The sequence below is a fragment of the Plectropomus leopardus genome, chromosome 12 (assembly GCF_026936395.1).
Source record: "Plectropomus leopardus strain MGB_pleo_1.0 chromosome 12, ASM2693639v1, whole genome shotgun sequence".
Classification (NCBI taxonomy): Eukaryota; Metazoa; Chordata; class Actinopteri; order Perciformes; family Serranidae; genus Plectropomus; species Plectropomus leopardus.
This window is the reverse complement of record NC_142187.1, coordinates 2,130,926-2,150,782: the sequence shown is the minus strand read 5'-3', so window position 1 is coordinate 2,150,782 and position 19,857 is coordinate 2,130,926. Positions and strand designations below refer to the sequence as shown.

Below are 19,857 nucleotides of genomic sequence, written 5' to 3'. Positions count from 1 at the left end.
GTTAATACAACTAAAAGTGAATTATCTTTGCTTGTGCATGTGATTGTTCTAATAAAGCTGATGTGAACAGGATTAAAATACGCTTTTGGCCTTTTGGCCTAATATTTTGCCACGCTGAGACAGTCATCAGGTTTCCATTACAGATTTCTATCAGGCCACTACACTAGCTGCATTATTTCCAATCCATGGTGACGTAGGCGTGTTATGCGGGTGATAATGGAGAGGCAAGCCCCTTATACATGGGAGCAGCCATGTATGAAGTGCTTTTTAAAGTTGTGAAACGTTGAAGAAGGTGGAATATAGGTCTGAAATGGAAAAAAGAATTGAACAAGTCATGATAACGAACTTTGTGTTAGTTAAGTTGTCAGTATATGAAATGTGAGAAAGTAATGGGGATAACATGAGTCAGCATTAGTCAGCATGGAGCACTTTGAATTTATTGTGTGAAGTGTATATAAGTACTGTTTGCTCATAGTGACAGCTGCTCTAGGTACTCATTACAGAAACAAACTCGCTTTTCATTATGAGCACTAAATGTCAGTGAATCACTACAAACTAGTATTTATTCCACAAAGAAACAGTAATGGGGGAGATGTCATGTAAGCTGTGTGTGGGCATGACAGACTGCACACCAAAGAAAAGGTTTCAGAGAGAGAGAGATGGTAGTAGATGGTAACATTTTCACCTTGGTTTCAAACATGTCCAAACACCCACTAAACCTTGGCTTTTTAACTAGCAGCCAACTTTTAAAATTAAAAGTCTGCATGTTATCTCTAGATTGGCTTGATAGTGCACTGAGGTCACTCTACCTGGTTGGCACTGTGTGTCTACCAAAACGTTTTTATTCCTGGCACAGATCTCGACATTAACGCTTGCCCAGGGCAAGTAAACTCTGTGTTCAGGCAAGTGGAATGCCTTGAGTGAATGCTTTTCCACCTGAACAACGTGAGTCCATCTCACCACTAAGTGTTGAACAGGACTGATTAGAAAACCTTGACACACTGGACTCCATAGAACTTAGCTGGGGTTAAAATTGTCATACACAATGTAACATTATTAACATAAATATCTCTGTAACTTTTCATGCGAGAGATAGACTTACTATTTACCAGTAGCTAACATTAGCCATCCTGCTGCTCCAACAAGGGCCCTGGTGTAATTGTAACCCTTTCAGAAGCTTTGTAATCCAACCTTGAACTGCAGTGTCCTTTTGGAGACTTAGTAAAATAAATCCAACACTGAATGTACACAGGGATTGTTTATCAGTTTTTTAATTAAAAATGAGGGTTAAAACATGTTCGACTTTGGGTACAATGCTGCACTTGACACTGTAACCAGCTGCCCAGTGGAGTAAGGGCGGGGCAAAGACAGGAAAGACCAGCCATCAAAGTGGAAAAAAACAGCAACAGCTGTGTTATTCAGCTGGGAAAAGAAACACTTTGGTGGACACACGGCTTTATGTATGTATTTGCAGCTTGATAAAGCTTCTTGTAAACCTCACGTTACTCACAGATCCCACATGTTAACAGACATCATTATGGCTGTGATTTGGTCATAGGCACGAGGCCGCAGTCCGAGTGCTGAAGATAATCACAGTTGTGATGATATACGTACAGCACAACATCATGACCTTGAGTGTGATATTGCTGTTATACAACAGTTCAATAAGTGACAACAGATTATGATTTGTTTGTTTATTTAATTTTTTTTTTTTGGGCGGGGGCTCTGCCATTACAAATAGTTCCGCAACCACTGGAAGTGACAGCTGTTGCCTAGCAACACATCCAAATTTTCCAGCACACTAGCTTGCTACTCTGTATAAGCTCGGTCTACATGTTATGGGCAGACCAGCTGCAGTCTACAGTATCATGTACATGTATGTGTGTTTCCATTGAAATAAAAAGTCGGTTGAGGGCTTTTGCACCAGGCAGAATATTGCTCAGGTATTTTTTTAAGCAATGCTACCCGTCAGACAGGATTTCCTTGCTCTTCAAACACTGATACAATCTACAGTAACGTTAGATTACTACCAACCCTTAATGTATGCCTAATTAATGGTTTACAACAACTTTAAAGTGTAGTAATACCTGTGACATTGTACTGTATATTGGCAATCATGGAATGCGTCTCGAACAATCAAATTGCTTGGTTGGAACTAACTGTTGTATATTATACTGTATATGCATCTTGTGTGTTGTCCATGTCATACAGTATATTGACCATACTGGGTTCTGTATATTATATTGTATCCTGTCTCTGTCACAGGCTGTCCACCACCCAGAACGTTAACAGCTCATATTGTGTTGGCTCTCCTAAACAGTACCAGCTCTGTCCAAACCAGGTATGATGCTATGCTGATTTTAAAACTGTACAGATTCATTCTCTGTGAAGTCTTAACTGTAGAACATAAGAGGTAATGGATGAAATTTGTTAAAAAGAACTAGCAAACTCTTAAAGCTGCAGATGTCCTTTTCCATATGCGTTTTGTTGTGTTTTTCAGCCCTGTCCCAGCCCCAGTGTGAGCTTCAAACAGCACCAGTGTTCTCAATTCAATTCCAAAGCCTTTGGGAGAAGATACTACCAGTGGATACCTCTTTACCCAGGTATAATATCTATTTACATGTCTTTCTTCTGGTCTTTTCCAGCACTTTGCCTTGGTATGGCCTCTCTCTGTCCTCTTCCAGCTGTCCACCATTCACAACTTTGATGCTATTCTTTCTTGAATAATTAAAGTAAATAGTTTAAAAAGTTTCAATGGGACATCTTCTGATAATTGTTAAATTTCACCGCTTCCTGCTATGTAATTTCCTGTGTAGCTGATTACATCAGCATCTCCAATAAGCCATGTGACCTGCAGTGCACAACCATCAGTGGTGAGCGGCAGCTGCTAGTTCCTGCCCACGATGGGACATTCTGCCGCGATGCCAAATACCATGGAGTCTGTATAGAAGGGATATGTCAGGTAATCCAACCAGAAAAAAGATTGGCTTTTTCTCTCTAAGAATTACTATTATGTATTGAATGTAATCAATGTATTTTATATTTATCAAGCATAACAACTGTTTCTAGTTGATGAGAAAAAATTCAGTGAAAGGTTGAGTGAAGTAACCTACAAGTCTGAGACATCTTGAATGTCTCTTGTCCTGCAGCCTGTAGGTTGTGACGGGGAGCTGTACAGCAGTAAGACAGTAGACAGATGTGGAGTGTGTGGAGGCAATGGGACATCTTGCCAGCGCATCTCTGGATCATACAGGAAGGCACTCACACAGTTAGGTAACACACACACAAACACACATGTAGACAGATATGCATATAAATATGTAACATGCAGCATGATAATTTAGGTCAAGTTATCTGGTGTTGAATTTGGTGACACTGACACAGCAGTAGTAAACATGCTGGATCCACATTCCAGTTCTTAATTCTCTTATAAGTCAACTGCTTTTTTTGTAAAAAATTATGAATTCATTGCTGAATGCCATGGTATAGGAACCTGGATCTGGTGATTTGCCTGTCTTACATCTTAAGTCTTGTCTTTGTCAAAGAAATACACCATAAACATTTTAGTCTAGTCCATTAAAGACCAAGAATGAGCCTTTTACTCAAACTTTAATGAAAATAGTGGTTTCATGTAGGATTTAATTTCATCCAGTTGATTTTAGAATAGAATAGAAAATATCTTTGTGGTACACCAGGGTGGAAATTTGTCTTTGGCCCACTAGACACAGTAGACTGCATACTGAAGAGCAGACAAACAGTTAGTAAAACAAACATATAGACAAGGTCATCAAAAACACTTAACACATGAAATCAGTTTATATCATTGTCTGACTTAAAACTCCTCAGTCACTTTGTTAAGAATATTTATTGCAGCTGGTGCTGATAATTATTCTCAAAATCACTGGGTGTATGAATGCAGCTTTGCAGAGAGGGTTTCTAGTCTGGTATTATTCATTAAGCAACATTTGTTTTTGCCCTGAATTGTAGTGTCATATTAGACTGTGTTATATTTGTAAGTGTTTGTATATGCGGCGTGGAGTCCTTCAAAATAAGCAAAACCTGACTGTCAAATAATAGTATAATAATAATAACTTTATTTATATAGCACATTTAAAAACACAGTTTACAAAGTGCTTTGACAAACAAGGCAAAGCCGAGGCTGTAAGCCCCAGAAATTAAAACAATTTAAGTAATGGAATAATCCCGTGAAAGGGCAGACAAGAGTGAGCACAGAATTAAGTCAGAGCTCGAAGCAGGGACATATTAGAAAAATACAGTAACAATAATAATAAAAGTGATAATAATAACAATAACTATTAATAATAAATAGAGTTAAAGGACACAATAAAAGACAAAGATGAATTAACTGAATTACAAGACAACATCACATAAAGGCAAGTCTATAAAAATGAGTTTTAAGAAGTGATTTAAAAGAAGACACCAAATCTGCCAGCCTTATCTCCTCAGGCAGGTCATTCCACAGCTGAGGAACCCTAATGTCAAAAGCATGGTCACCTTTAGTTATAAGCCTCGACTGTGGAACGACCAGAATGCCCCCACCTGAGGATCTAATGCTGCGGCATGGCTCATACGGGGTTAACATTTCTATAATATAGCTTAGGGCCAGACCCAGACGAGCATTAAAAGGAATCAGTAATATCTTAAAATCAATTCTAAAATGAATAGGGAGCCAATGCAGGGAAGACAGAATTGGGGTGATGTGTGTCGTCTATTAAATCCAGTGAGAAGCCTACCTGCTGCATTTTGGACAAGTTGGAGGCGGGATAGGGATTGCTCAATTATGCCAGAGAGGAGGGAGTTACAATAATCAAGCCTCGAGAAGATGAAGGTGTGGATAACTTTTTCCAGGTCAGACCGTGAAAGTATATGTTTAATTCTTGAGATTGTTTTTAGTTGGAGAAAGCAGGATCGAACAGTTTTATTGATGTGAGTAAAAGGTTAAATTCAAATCATATATTACCCGTAAATTTCTTGCAGTGGACTTTAGGTTAGTGGACAGGGGATCAAGGGAACTCAGGATGGGACTAGTACAGTTTGGGGGCGAGAACAGTATTACTAATTGTTCAGTATGATTGAGTTGAAGGTAATTTTGAGACATCCAACAGTTAACTTCAGCAAGACAGTCAGAGACAGCAGCTAGGCTTCTAAGGTCACTAGGTATGGTGGGAGGTATATCTGTGTGTCGTCTGCATAGCAATGAAAAGATAGATCGTGTTGTTAAATAATTTTGCCAAGTAGAAGCATATAACTAGAAAATAAAAATGGGCCTAAAATTGAACCTTGCGGTACATCACAGGTAATTTTGGATGTGGAGGATGAAAAATTACCTATGGTGACTGAGAAGGTTTTTTTTAAAGGTGAGAATAACAACTAAGTGCAGTGTCCTTAATGCCTACCCAGGATTCAAGACGATTTATTAAAATGACATGATCTGTTGTTTCAAAGGCTGCACTTAGGTCTAAAAGAATTAAAATAGCGCTCTCCCCTCTGTCTCTTCGTGGGGATAAGATCAAGACTGCAGGTAATTGGTTTCATGTGGGAGATGATTTCTGATAGATAGCCCAAGGAGATGGGATGAAAATAGCTAAAATAATTAAAAATGTCCCTACTGGCAGGTAAAATACAGTCAGGGGATGTAATTTGTGTGGGAATTATATTGTGCATGCTTTATCATGGATAGCGTGTTTAATGCTCCAAAATTAATCAAACTGAGGGTAACATACCAATTTCCAATTCCAACTTTTAGTTCAGCTTAACCCCAAATGCAAGCACAGTTGTTGTTAGATACTAGTAATACGTTATGTTACATTACTTCCAGTTGTAACGTAAGTGAGTGAGTGTCTCACAAACTACTGGACCAATCAGCACACCAATCCAGTTTTTGACTCCCAGTTAAATACAACCGCTGACTGTAAAATGAATAATGAGCAAGCATTACACTAAGATTTTGTTGGCCTTAGTATGCTGGTTGTGTCCCAACAGAAACATGTGTTTAGGACATGTTACTGTCTACATTTTGTAACACTGTTTTTCTTGACTGTTTTTCCTCATGATTAGTGTTTAAAGTGGGCGTTTTTCTCATCAGGCTATGTGTTCATCACCAACATCCCTGCTGGAGCATCAGACATTCAGATCATAGAGAGACATAAGACTGAGAACATCCTGGGTGAGAACCTACTATTTCTTTGTGGTCAATAATAGAAGAGTATGAAATCAACAGATTTCAATCAGCATTCAAAGAAAACACCACTGTGACAGTGGTTTGAGGATATATTACGAGGTTGTAATATAAAATTATTTATATTTGAATTAGGGCTGTCAGCGTTAATTTTTCAAGGTACAAGGTATATTTATTTGTCATTTTTCTTAAATGTGGTTTAAGAAGAAATTGGTAATCGTGATGCAATTAAGGGTAATAATTAAGACTCAAATTATTTTTATCCCATTAATCACGAGCTGACATTCCCATTCTTGAGAGGCTGTAATAGGCTGAGTATTAAAGCTACACTGATGATACTGGAATCATATGAAACTAGAAACTAACTAATAAATCTAGTGATACCAACCATGTTATGCTTGCTTTTCAGTAAGGTGGCGGAATAATACACCAAAGTTAGGAAAAACGGCATGGCCATTTGACAGGGGTCCCTTGACCTCTGGCCTCCAGATATCTGACTGAAAATGGGCTCTGTTGGTACCCATGACTCTCCCCTTTACAGACATGCCCACTTCATGCTAGTCCCATGCAGATTTTTCTGTCATTTGATTGATAATCAAGACAATCTGGTAAGAATTGCTTTACTTTGTCAATATAGACTCTATAACTGTTTTGTAATTCAAAATAATGGATAACATGTTATTAAAAGATGTGATTAATCATGATCAACTATAGAAATTATGCACTTATTCATGATAAAATAAATAGTTTGACAGCCCTAATTTGAATATATCCATGTGTGATAAGCGAGGCTGAACGTGATCTGAACTCTCAAAGGATAATTTTTATTTGGACAAAAGAACCAGTAATTGTATTGTGAGTATCACTTTGTCAAAAATGACTAATCTTTCTGTGGGTTTTTGAGTCCTGACCCAGTTTTGAATATCACTGTCTTAGTCCCTCCCCCTGATGTCTCCCCTCCTATCTAGCCCTGTCAGATGAAGCTGGGCATTTCTTCTTCAACGGAAACACTGTGTTTGACAATCCTCAAAACTTCCGTGTGGCAGGAACAGTGTTTAAATACCGACGCCCGAGCAATATATTCTCTGATGGGCTGGAGTACATCATTGCCCAGGGACCAACACTTCAGGGTCTCAATGTTATGGTAGTACACACACACACAAACACACACACACACACACACACACACACACACACACACACACACACACACACACACACACACACACACACACACACACACACACACACAGAGGACACACAAGTAGATGTGTCTTATTTAAAGAATGAGGTAATTTCCAGTATGAAGTGATTAACCTGTGATATTCTCTTCGGACATAAAGTACTACAACCTGAACGGGAAGCTTCCCCACATCGCCTACGAGTACACCATCCCCAACACATCTCATGACATCACTGCTGCAGAGGGCATCACCACAGGCCCTGCCCACTCCCATCTTAACCTCACCTATAACGAGGTAAACGAGCACGTGAGAGGGGATGAACTTAGAGCTGATGACCAATCAGATGTCCAGCTGCAGGAGGAAGAGGAGGAAAGGGAACAGGAGGAAGTAGTGTGGGAGATCAGGACACCCAGCCCTCCACCGCCAGCTGCCATGTTGGTCTACAGACCTGCTGATGTCACAAGTCACGTATTCAGCCACAATGATGTGGAGGAGCAGGGACCTCCTGTCCCATCTGGTTACAGTGAGTCTGAACTTGATCAATCTGTCTACTTAGAATTAAGGTGCTTACTTTTTAAAAACTCGATAGCACATTTGCACATAGAGGCTGTCAATAGGCCATAGTTCAGTCATAGTTTAAAAAACGGAGGAATTTATAACCAAAAACAGTGGTATAAAATATCCAGGTCCAGGCACTCAGGCTGGTTTGAAAAGCGTTAAAGGCCTTTAATTCATGGGGCTAGAAATGTTGAAAATACACAGACGCGAATCGGCCCTCTTCAGGATGTCACTCGCTCATACAAAGAGAGTGATTACAGCTGCACTCACCACAAATGTGCACTGCTGACACCAACTTTAAAATGTTGCATTCAAGGCAATCACACAATATTCACATTAGCAATGTATTTAAACAATAAGAAAAAAAACAAAAACAATAACTATATATTAAGTATGGAAAAGATGAGCAGTCAGTTTAAATAAATCACATCATACCAAAATAATTCAACAATAGGGAAAATAACTAATAATGTGTAAAGACCTTAAAAAACACTAAAGTTTAAAGTCTTCATTAAGGTCAGGGTTTCTGGTACTTTAATGGCATGGATCCAGTGAACCTCTCTTTGAGAGATGCAACACTTTTAAAGTTGTTTATTGACAAGCTGACAAATAATTCAATAATTCAATAAATCATAGTGTAAAAATTGTTATATTATGGGGTCACTGTTTTGAACTGACCTCAAACTATTTTTCTTAATTATAATTTCTTGTCGTATGGTTAGTATACTGCACGGAACAATTTATTAGTCTAGCTCAAATGCACATCTGGCTAGTGACAGTGGAAAGCTGGTGTCTTTGTCCATCTCTCAGACCTGAAAGCTCTCAGTCTTGTGGTCTTATCTGTCTATCGTTAATGTACTGTATCTATCTGTTTCTCTGTTCATTAAGGAAGTTCATCCAACTCGATTGACGAGCCATCCACTGATGATGACAACACTCTAGTGCTCCCTCTCCCTGGTAAGAATATTTGAATGCCAGAATAAAACATAGACCTAGGCCATGGCAATTTGTTGATATTGTGATATCGGACTTAGATTATGGATATAGGAGTAGTGTAAGTATTGTCTTTTTACCTGTGCTTTTAATGTGTCTGCTTGACAGCTGTCAGGGGAATCAGACCAGCAAGTTCAAGAGAAATACTGAACTGGAGATCAGTTCAAATGTATCATTAGAATAATATGAAATATTATGCTCTTATACAAAGAGAAAATTGATGACAGTGGAGTTTTTTTCACCAATTATATTAGCAAATTTCTTTTTTCATAATATTTATTTTATACATATTTAATACATACACTGTTGCTTCTGTTTTAGAGTAGTGCAGTATTGTAAGCACCACCATGAAGTGGTGTTGAATACTTTCCAATATGTAAAATCCTGCTCACAATCCTGCTCGAGAGATTGGCAAGGATTGGAATGGAAAGACTACAAAGTCGCTACACCTTATTCAAATACAGCCCTCTTTACACAGAGATCGTGTTAAAGGGCCTCCACAAAATTCCTCCTTTATGTGTATTTTGCATTTTTACACCGAACCAAAGAATGACAGCATAATGCCACTTCACTGTGTGATATTAGACAGCATGCTGGTATCACCAAACCGAAAGAGGCATGATAGGCCTGACATTAAACACAACAGCGTTGGCCTGTAGTGTGACATTTAACATATGCAATGGCATTACTTTCTAAACAATAACAATGGAATAACATAGCAATAACAATCATTACTGTCTCTGTCATATTGTGGGGGCTGATCTTGTCCTCTGCTTGGAGGGTAGAGAGCTCTGAATCTCACTCTGTATGTTCACATGCAAAGTTTAGTGGAGCTACGGCAGCTCGGTAAGGTCATTAAATAGGACTACTGTCCTTGTCCCAGTATACAAGCACCAGGGGTGAATCCATTTATTGATGGAAGTATGTCCACCATGCTATGACTGGTAGAGATATGCCTCCTCTCCGCTAGCAGCTATAGACCTATATTATTTATACACTCTAAGATACATACCCAATCACAATCACAACTGTTCATTTTCAGTAACATCAGGGTAGAAAACCGCTGCATCCGGTACATATAATCAAACAGTGGTGAGCAAGCTTTGCCTTCATTGATTAGTTTAAAGCCACCTAAAAAAAAGAATACCAATTTGAGTGTATGCTACGCTATATTAAGGATATTTTTAGCGCTTTACCTTGCTGTCAGACAGCAGTCACTGACAGGGATTTGAAGCTGTTATATCAAAAACAGCAGACTCCATTCAATTTACTCCACTGAACAGCGGAGCTGCTGCTCTACAGCTGCCTCCATCAGCTGCTATGAGAGGTAAAGAGGAGACAATATTCAAATGCACTTCAATAGTCATATACACTTACACTGATAATAATTTCTTTTAGGTGGCTAAAATCTGTCTTGCTGCAGCCCCGTCCATGGCATGACATCAATTAGCTTCTGTGCCGGTTTTGTATGACTGTACTTTATTTATCAGGGGAGGGGGGTGGCTGGAATATTACTTTTTTATTTAAGATAAAATACTACCTTTTACAGTTTAATTTCCCTCACCTAAGCCAAAATTAAGAAAACAAGTCCCTCCTCATTGCTTATTTTTTAATGCTTGGCCCGTTTTGCAGAACCACTTAGTAACAAACAGTGCCTTTCTGTAAACACCAAGGGAGGCCAGAATGGTTACAAGGAGCACGCACAGAACACCTAGTACAGTTAAAGTCTGACTGACCTGTTTACATGACAAAATAGCTGGACTTTAATCATATTTTCTGGGTGTGTTAGTATGACTTAGTATGACTTCAAAAATTTTAGTCCGATTTTAGTCAGACTAATATGTTTACATGTATTTTAAAAGTCCAGTTTTAGTAGCACTAACACAATAATTCAAGTAATTAATAATAATAATTAGTAATAATTCATGTAAATGTACTGATTGTTTTTACAATTTGCAGACATTTATGACTGCTGTTCTTTGCTTTTAATGTCTCGCATGGTGGGTCAAGCACGGCAGCATGCCGGCATGATATTTCCGCAGGGTAAGGGTAGACAGGAAAGGTAAAAAGGGCAGACTGAACAGGCCCTCTTACCTCCAGTGTTCTGTTGTGCAGCTGCCCCTTGACTTCTTCTCAGAGAAGAGGCCATAGAACTAAATTTCAAAAGAGAAAAAATAAGATTAGTTTATTTTAACAACCATTAAACAGACAATTCATAGTTTTCCATTTTTAATAAGTCAATTTAGCTTCATCTCATGAATAATAGCCATCATTATTTCATCATCATGTTTTTGACTTGTATGTATGTATAAGTTAATCTCAGGATGTTTGCATCCATTCACAGGTAGTCAGAGTGTTCACTCTGCAGCCCTGCCAGAAGACGCCCCCTACCTGCTACTAGAGGACCTACACTACAACCAGACACACTCAAACACACACTCTCTCACACAATCAAACACTCACTCTGGTATAAACACACTCACTGATCGACATTCAGCTGCAGGAACACATGTGAAAACGCCGTCTGCCACAGACACAGAAATACACACACACACACAGCTGGAAATACACTCAGACATGCTCACAGCTACTGACACACACTCTGTTACACATACAGAAACTGGCACACACTCACACACACACACTGGCATCTTGGTACAGCTGCAACAGGTGCCTGCAGTGCAGGCTGCCAACACAGAGAGGTATGAGGCAACAACTGTGGAAGACATCCAGTCTTCACTTGAAGAGCGCTGTCATGCTGAACGATGTGATAAACTACATATGTATGCCATACATTGTTACAAAATGTATCATATTACACTCTCATAATCCTGACCATAATTAATTTACTCTTTGCTAAGACCATATGGTTGGAATTACTTCACATGACTTGTGAAGATATATTTCATGTTATAAATCATCAGTCCTGTGATCTTTTCTCAAAGCGTGCGTGCAGGCCTAGTTGTTTCCCACATTTTTAATATAACTTCATTAAGTTAAGTTTTCCCCAGGCAGCATAATAATTGTTACATTACTGGGGTTTTGTGAAATGAACAGCAACATATCGGGTTTCATAAATGTGCCTGCCTGTCTCTGTCTGTCTCTGTGTAGTAATGACTTTGATGTGGGTCTGGAGCCAGACATTAGTCTGGCAGACATGTATCGCTGGAAGGTTTCTGCTTATGCTCCTTGCAGTTCAACCTGTACAACAGGTAAACACATTCACAACATGCATGTACACCAGTTTGATAACACCCACATTTATTCATTTCTTTCAGATAATACATCCTATGATAATTGTTCTGTCATGGCTTTAGAAATTGTTAATGTGTGATTGGCCGGTACTATAGGTGTCATATTGCATATCAGGACACCTGCGGCAGAAATCCACAGTTGAAACAATGTTCTAACTCAGTGTGCAAGGTATACTAAACTGCAGGCAATCACACAAACACCTCACACTGAAAGTTCTCCAGTTAAACTATACCTGCATTTTATCCTTTTTGTACCCAGATTGAGGAAATGTTTTTATGTTATATATTATATGTTTTTTTCTTGCAGCCAATCATTGAAAGAGTTCTTTGATTTAACATGACTTGTGGTCAGCCTAGCACTGCAGCAGCTACAACCTGTACAGTCTGTGGAGGGGTGAAGTTTGGCATGGTGTATTTGTCAGAGTTTGCACTTCAGCTTGCTGAGATGCCATCAGAATATTTTAGAGTATGGCTATATTACATACTTGTAGCATCTGATAAAAAGTACATGAAGAAAATGTGGAAGGATTATTTCAAATGAAGTACTCTATTGGTATTGGTATTACTTTAAGGGCACTGGTATTTTAAACGATACCCAGCCTTCGTCTGCACTCTGTGTTCTTTCTGTTAAATTTGTGAGTATTGACAGGTATCACCACAAGCTACGCCCTGTGTGTCCGCTATGATGGGAGCGAGGTGGATGACACTTACTGTGACTCTCTGGCCAGACCTGAGCCCACACATGAGTTCTGCACTGGGAAGGAATGTCCTCCAAGGTACCGCCCTGACTGACAGACTGGCTGGCTGGTTTTCTGGCTCAATGACTGTCTGAATGAATAACTGGCTGGCTGAATGACTGGCTGAATGAATAACTGTCTGACTGAATGACTGGCTTACCAGCTGGCTGACCCTTGTTTTGTGTGAGAGATCAGAAAAGCAAATACATTTCAGTTAACTTCTAAATTAAAGATACAGTTTGTGTGTATCTTTAAATCTACTACAGTCATAAGATCTTTAACAGACCTGTTTTTGTTAAACTGTTAAATACTGTAGTCTTGAAAAAACAGCATGAATCAAAGTGCAAATCAAAGTTTGGGTTTGTTTGTTTGTTGTAAAATATATCTTTTTTGTGTCATCATCTCTTTTTCTTGCAAAATTAGTATTTATTAGTATTTTTGCGTAGAATGTCAACATTTTTGTCACTGGAGATTGCAAGTGGCAGACACTGTGGAGTGCAAGAATGCACACTGAATATTTTCAACTCCATGCCCACCACTGATCTGACCCCAGGATAGTAAGATTTAGGATTTAAAATGCAACATTAAACAACATACTGTAAACCAAATGTCACAGGCTTTCTCCACATTATGGCACTGTAATGTCCTCAAAGAATTCATTCTAGGGTAGAAATCCAAAACATAGCAAAAGCAAAAGAAAAAGAAAATGTCCCTGATATTGTATTAAATGTGAAACCTCACCAGCTGAATCATTCTGCCCCTCTGTCCTCAGATGGGAGACCAGTGGATGGAGTGAGTGCTCTCGGACCTGTGGTGAGGGCATTCAGTACCGTACAGTGCGCTGCTGGAAGATGCTGTCACCCGGTCTGGACTCCTCTGTCTACGATTCACTGTGTCTGTCACATGACTTTCACAAACCAGCCAATAGGAAGGTGTGCCTTGGCCAGAGCTGCGGGCCCCAGTGGGAGGTGTCTGAGTGGTCAGAGGTAAAACAGCATGCCACTTTGCAGTGTCTCTGCTGTGCAGTGGTCTGGCTAACACTGGTGAAATTCTGGTTTCACAATCATCTTTATTAGCCACATGCACGTCCTCCATATGAAATTTAAAAATAAATTCTTGTGCACAAATGTATGATCTTAAGATTTTTACTTTTCACTTTGACATAGTGGCATACTTAATGTGCATTTCTGACAAGTCACCTTATCACAGGGCAACATGTCACATGATGTGGGATGAATTGTCGCAACTGTTTTTTAGCACCCTCAGATGTGTATAACACTGGTTATATCTGTGTCTATATCTGTTATATCTCCCCTGTGTGTACAAATACAAGGAATTTGACTTTATGACTTTTTTGATTTATTTGTAATGCTGTTACTGTACTTACACAGAAATAGCCATTACATTTAAGATCACTGGAATTGTGTATGATATATTTTAATGTGACAAACAAATAGATTGATTTAAGAACAAAGCTGATAAATAAAGGCAAAAAATAGACAGACTATTATGTGCGCCACTATGATAATATATATTATTATTTTTAGTATTTATTTTAGTATTTTGTTTGATGGTTTGATATCTAAAATTATTGTGGTCAAAGCAGCAAAAAAAGTAACAAACAAACTTATTTATTGCTGAAATCATTTCAGTAGATTTGAAACTACACTGAACTGAAATCAAAGCTAGGAGGCATCCTCACCTCAGCCACTGTCTGTTGGTGTTCAGGAGCAGCACTGCTGGCCCTCCACAGCTGCTACACACCACCTCACGGTGGCTGTATGTGAGGCTGGAACACAAACTTCAACCAGTGTGACTTTGAAACAGAGCGACATGAAAAAAAACAGACACTGAAAAGAAAAAATAAGTAAAATCGTAATATAAGAAACACTAAAGAAACTGTGTTCTGCTTGTTGGTTAGTTATCTCTGACTCACGTATTCTTCATATATTAGCATCATAAACATGCCTGTAAATAATGCTTTTGCTGAGTTGGTGCATTTAACCCTTAGGGACCGTTTGGTGCATTTTATGCACTTTTCATTCATTCATTCATTTGATCATTTTGGCTGTGTTCATGCATATGTTGTAAACTTTGGCAAAATTGTGTACTTTGGTTTCATCTGTGAATTTCCAGCTCAGCTCCTAAATATAAGTCTAAAATACACTGTGGAAACTAAATTGTTACATTCAGAAAATTCAAAATGCTCCATTGAAACCCATTTAAACTGACATTTTTAATCACACAGCCATGAAAGCATAAAAACATGCATTGTATTAGAATAGTATAGTATACAGCATAGCACAGTATAGCATACTTGGCATATGGAGAAAATACATGCTATTTCCACTAGGTGCACTGTCTCAATCAATGTTGCTGCTAATCACTGATATATTGCAGGCAGTCATCATCAAAAAAATCTACTTAGCATGAAGTATATTGGAAATAATTCTTTGTGTGTGTGTGTGTGTGTGTGTGTGTGTGTGTGTGTGTACACGTTTCATCTAAAAAGATAGTGGCATCATGAAAATACCAGGCATTTATGATTGGGACTGATGTTGATTAAAGAATTAACTCAGCGAAAGTAGAGGATAAATATTTATGTATGATATTTTTTAAAGCTAGATTTTAAACATTTTTGTGTGCAGAGCGATATGAGTGTGTGTGTATGATAGTGGGCCTTAAGGGTTAATAAGAAGCAGCTGCTGAATATTTCCTCAGATTGTTGTAACACTAATTCAAACAACACAGAGACACTTTAATCACCACCAGCCGATAAGCTAATTTCTTTCTTTCTTCTTGCACTACCATATACATTTGCACTACTATAACTTTGCCTTGTCTATTTTTAATGTGTCATTGTTTGAATTGTACAGTTTTATTTATCTCTTTTTAAATATATATATATATATTTATGTCTACTCTCTGTCACAGAGAGTTGAGAGTAACGTAATTTCAATCCTCTGTTTGTCTTGTACATACTGCAGATTTGACAATAAAGCTGACTTTGACTTTGACTTTGAAATGGAAACAAAAAAATAAATCTTTAATTAAAATGATTCAGTTCTAAAAATGTACAATTTTTCAGTACTGATCTTTGAACATGTTCGTGTACATAATGTATGTGTGTGTCACTATGTGTTTTTGTGTGTGTTAGTGCTCGGCACGCTGTGGCTCTCGGGGTGTCCGCTCTCGGGAGGTGCGTTGCTCCATGGAAATGAGACTATGTAACAAGTCTTCTCAGCCAATAGAGAGCCAGGAATGTGAGGGCCCGCCCTGTGACAGAAGATGGACAGTTTCTGACTGGGGACCTGTAAGTGTGACAACACACACACACACACACGCAAACACACACACATCAGTACAGGCATTGTAACACTTGTCATTCAGTATTCAGCTGACAGAATAAAAATTCTGTGTGTTTCTGTGTGTGTGTTCCAGTGCTCCGGTTTGTGTGGAGAGGGAAGGATGGCACGCGCAGTAACATGTCGATCATCAGGGGGGTTAGTGATGTCAGAGGAGCAGTGCGACCAATCCCTGCGCCCACTGGCCATCTATCCCTGTGGAGACAGAGATTGCGCCCCCCACTGGGTGGAACAGGAATGGCAGCAGGTAACCATTTACAGAACCAGTGCATATAGGTATGGGACACTATTAGAGCTCTGTGGTAGAGAGGTATTTTGGGGATGTGTGGATTTAAGATGTCCTGTGTGTGTGTTTGTTGTGTTTGTATGTGTCAGTGTAACGCTACTTGTGGGCGCGGCGTGCGGCAGCGTCAGGTGGTCTGTGCAGGGCTGGAAGGTGGTGTGTTCAAAGAGTTTCCAGATAGCAGCTGTGACCGAAGCAACAAACCAGAGACCAGCTCCTCCTGCTTCCAGAGACCCTGCTCCAAATGGTTCACCACATCCTGGTCTCAGGTAACTCTCTGTCTGTCTGCCTATCTGTCTGCCCCTCCATCCACATGTCTACCTTTTTGTTTAATCTTGGAATTTTCTCAGCTCCTTCAATAAGTCTAAAATACACTGTGGAGACAGAATTCTCACATTCATACTGCTAAGTGCAAACAGTTCACATTTATTCTGGGTTTTTGCCTCAGTATTTGTCATTTGAACTATTTTCTACCTGATGACATACATTTTATCATATTTGGCATATGGGAAAAAATACATGCTATTTCCACTAGGTGCTCTGTCTCTATCAATGTTATTCCAAATCATTGACATATCACAGGCTGTGATAATTAAAACAAAAAATCTACTTTGTAGTAAATTGACAAGTTTTCACTGACATGAATGTAAACTGAAGTTTTTGGTCTTATTTTCGGTACTTATTTATAAACAAGACAAAAAAAAATAGCGGGATAATAATAATGATAATAATAAGAAGAAGAACTTTTAAAAACAGTTTACTGTGTTTTGACAAACAAAGCAAAGTAGAAATGGGATACGGACACTGATACAACAGAAAACCAAACAGTCCAATTGAACAGCGAGATGATACTAGGGTAAGGTAAAAAATAAAACCAGAGGACAAATAATGCAAGATGAATGACACATAATGTCGATATAAAATCATACAAAAGAAGACCAAAAACAGCAACAGAAGCAATAAAAGCTATAAAACCACAAATAAAAGAAAATTAAACAAATAAAAATAGATTAAAAAAGGTAAAATAAATGAAAAGAAATAAAAGAAAAAGTTGACATCACATAAAAGCAAGTCAATAAACATGGGTATTTAGAAGTGAAGTGATTTATAAGAAGTCTCTGATTCTGCAGCCTTATCTCCTCAGACAGGTCCCTCCTAAGCCAAGGGGTCCTGATGGCAAAAACACAGTCACCTTTAGTTTTAAACTTCAACTCTCGAACGGCCAGAAGGAGCCGAGCCCAGGATTAAGACTGCAAACTGGTTCATAAGGACTCAACATTTGTGTTCTGTAGCTCGGGGTGATCATTTTAAAATGATCAGTAAAATCTTAAAATCAATTCTGAAACAAACAACGGGCCAGTGGAGAGGAGCCAGGATTGGCTGATGTGATGCCATCTGTTAAAACCAGTAAAAAAAATAATATAAAATCATTTACTTAATGAAAAAAAATACAAACATAGGTAGCACTGGGCGGAGATGCTTGATACTACAATGTCATTCAACTGTCTTCAAAGGCGTGTGGACTGAACAGCCAAAGTGGATACAAGCATGTTTTCTGAGGGCTGGCTGTTTGTACTCAGATGTCAAATATGGTCTGAAAAAGTCTGTACTTTTGATTCTACAGAATTATAGAATTTTGCATTGAAAAATGTGTAGATCTGATCATTAGTTATATGTTGAGAAAAATGTAAAGTCCTGTCCTATCCCACCCCCTCAGTGCAGTAAGACCTGCGGGAGTGGCGTTCAGGTTCGAGAGGTGAAGTGTTACCAGGGGGAGGAGCTGGTAACCAGGGGCCACAGCTGCGACTCTGCCCTCAAACCTGAAGCCAGACAGAGCTGTGAAATCCAAGGCTGTCCAACACAAGCACCAGGTACAAAAACAAACTCACTGCAGGTGATGCAACCTGTCAGCAAGCTCTTTGCTCCATCAGCGGAGGAGAACTGAACTCCCTGATGCAGCACTGTGAGAGTGTTTTTATTCAGCAGAACTTTTCTCCTTTCAAAGCATACTTTAGACTTTGTGTCTCCTGTGTGTCAGCAGCATCAGTCGTGGTAGAAGACTCCTGCCAGGACAAAGCAACAGCCAACTGTGCCCTGGTCCTAAAGGTGAAACTATGCTCCCACTGGTACTACAGGAAGGCCTGCTGCCAGTCCTGTAAAGCACCAAGACCCTGAAGTCTTCACTGTAACCTCTCACCTCCAAACACTAACCACTGGTACCAAAGGTCACATTACATTCACATTGGTGCTACACGAAAGCCTGCTGCTAGCAATGTAAGGCCTTACCACAGTCATTTAACCTCCTGTCACTGATGTCAAAGGTCAACCTGTGGTCACATGTCAACGTTATACCTGGTTTCCTCACACCCACAATTGCCTTTGCAAGTAAATCTGTATCATCACTGCTAAAGATTACCAATCACAATTACTGCTAGCGCTCCCTTAAAGAGTCCCCATTAAAATAGGTCTGCAGACAAACAACAGTTCCTGCTCAGTATGTGGAAGTTTATGACACGGCGTGCAAGGCTTTAGCCTGCCCCATCTGACATCTGACAGAGGCCCTGAATGTTTACCCAGCGTGCAACCACATCTACTCACTGAGTACGTCCTCCCCGGACAATGTGAAGCTTTAGGACTCATTGGGGTTTTATTTCATCTGTTTCCTTCACTGCAAATCAGAGGGAGAAACCACTGTTTGCGTCTTTATCTTTATACCAATACTTTGCTCTGTCACCCTCAACAGTTTAATGCCTGGGCCACATCGCCTGCGTGAGCAGCAGGGAACCTGTGTTTTTTTCTTTTTTGTCCATGTTGACAGGTCAGAGCAGCCACACTGCCTGCGTGAGCAGCGCTGCTCAGCTGCATCTCAGCTGCATCTCAGCTGCTGCTCAGCTGCAGCATATCTAGAGAAATGGAGGCTCACTGTTTTTTTTTTTGTTGTTTTTTCCACGTGACGCACATAGTTTTCAGGAAAAATAGACTGTGACCATGGTGTTTTGATAAGTATATTGACTCTATACCACCTGAGATCGTCAATGTCTTTATCTGTCACAGACATGAGGAAATAAAAATATATCTGTGTTACTCAAAGATTTCTGTTTCTGTTTCAAAATAAAAGTCCTCTGACAATATTTCCGTCGAGAGAATCCCTGCAGTTGTTGACACAAAGCATTTTACTGTAAAAAATTTGTAGGAACGCGTTGTTGACAATGCAGAAGCTTGCTCTGCTTTGTGAATGTGCTTTTTAATTGTGGAAATACAGACATTATAACAACAGGCAGCTC

General features: G+C 39.2%; 1 protein-coding gene across 4 annotated transcripts in view; it reads left to right on the top strand.

Annotated features, from left to right (window-relative positions):
• The window catches only part of LOC121951567 (ADAMTS-like protein 2), a 40,063-nt gene extending 20,406 nt beyond the window's left edge, over positions 1–19,657 (top strand). For 2 of the 4 annotated variants that reach the window (XM_042497944.2, XM_042497946.2), the window contains 17 exons: positions 2,266–2,341; positions 2,501–2,603; positions 2,817–2,962; positions 3,150–3,273; positions 6,107–6,187; positions 7,168–7,343; positions 7,543–7,906; positions 8,830–8,898; positions 11,279–11,636; positions 12,046–12,146; positions 12,838–12,964; positions 13,698–13,911; positions 16,083–16,238; positions 16,367–16,537; positions 16,666–16,842; positions 18,291–18,444; positions 18,612–19,657. In XM_042497944.2, coding sequence (XP_042353878.2) covers positions 2,266–2,341; positions 2,501–2,603; positions 2,817–2,962; positions 3,150–3,273; positions 6,107–6,187; positions 7,168–7,343; positions 7,543–7,906; positions 8,830–8,898; positions 11,279–11,636; positions 12,046–12,146; positions 12,838–12,964; positions 13,698–13,911; positions 16,083–16,238; positions 16,367–16,537; positions 16,666–16,842; positions 18,291–18,444; positions 18,612–18,748 — 2,734 coding nt within the window. In that variant the 3' untranslated portion in view covers positions 18,749–19,657. Of the gene's footprint in view, positions 1–2,265; positions 2,342–2,500; positions 2,604–2,816; positions 2,963–3,149; positions 3,274–6,106; positions 6,188–7,167; positions 7,344–7,542; positions 7,907–8,829; positions 8,899–11,278; positions 11,637–12,045; positions 12,147–12,837; positions 12,965–13,697; positions 13,912–16,082; positions 16,239–16,366; positions 16,538–16,665; positions 16,843–18,290; positions 18,445–18,611 lie in introns of those variants that run through there. The other 2 variants (XM_042497945.2, XM_088085609.1) reach the window with 2 other exon arrangements.
• Positions 19,658–19,857: the final 200 nt, after the last annotated feature.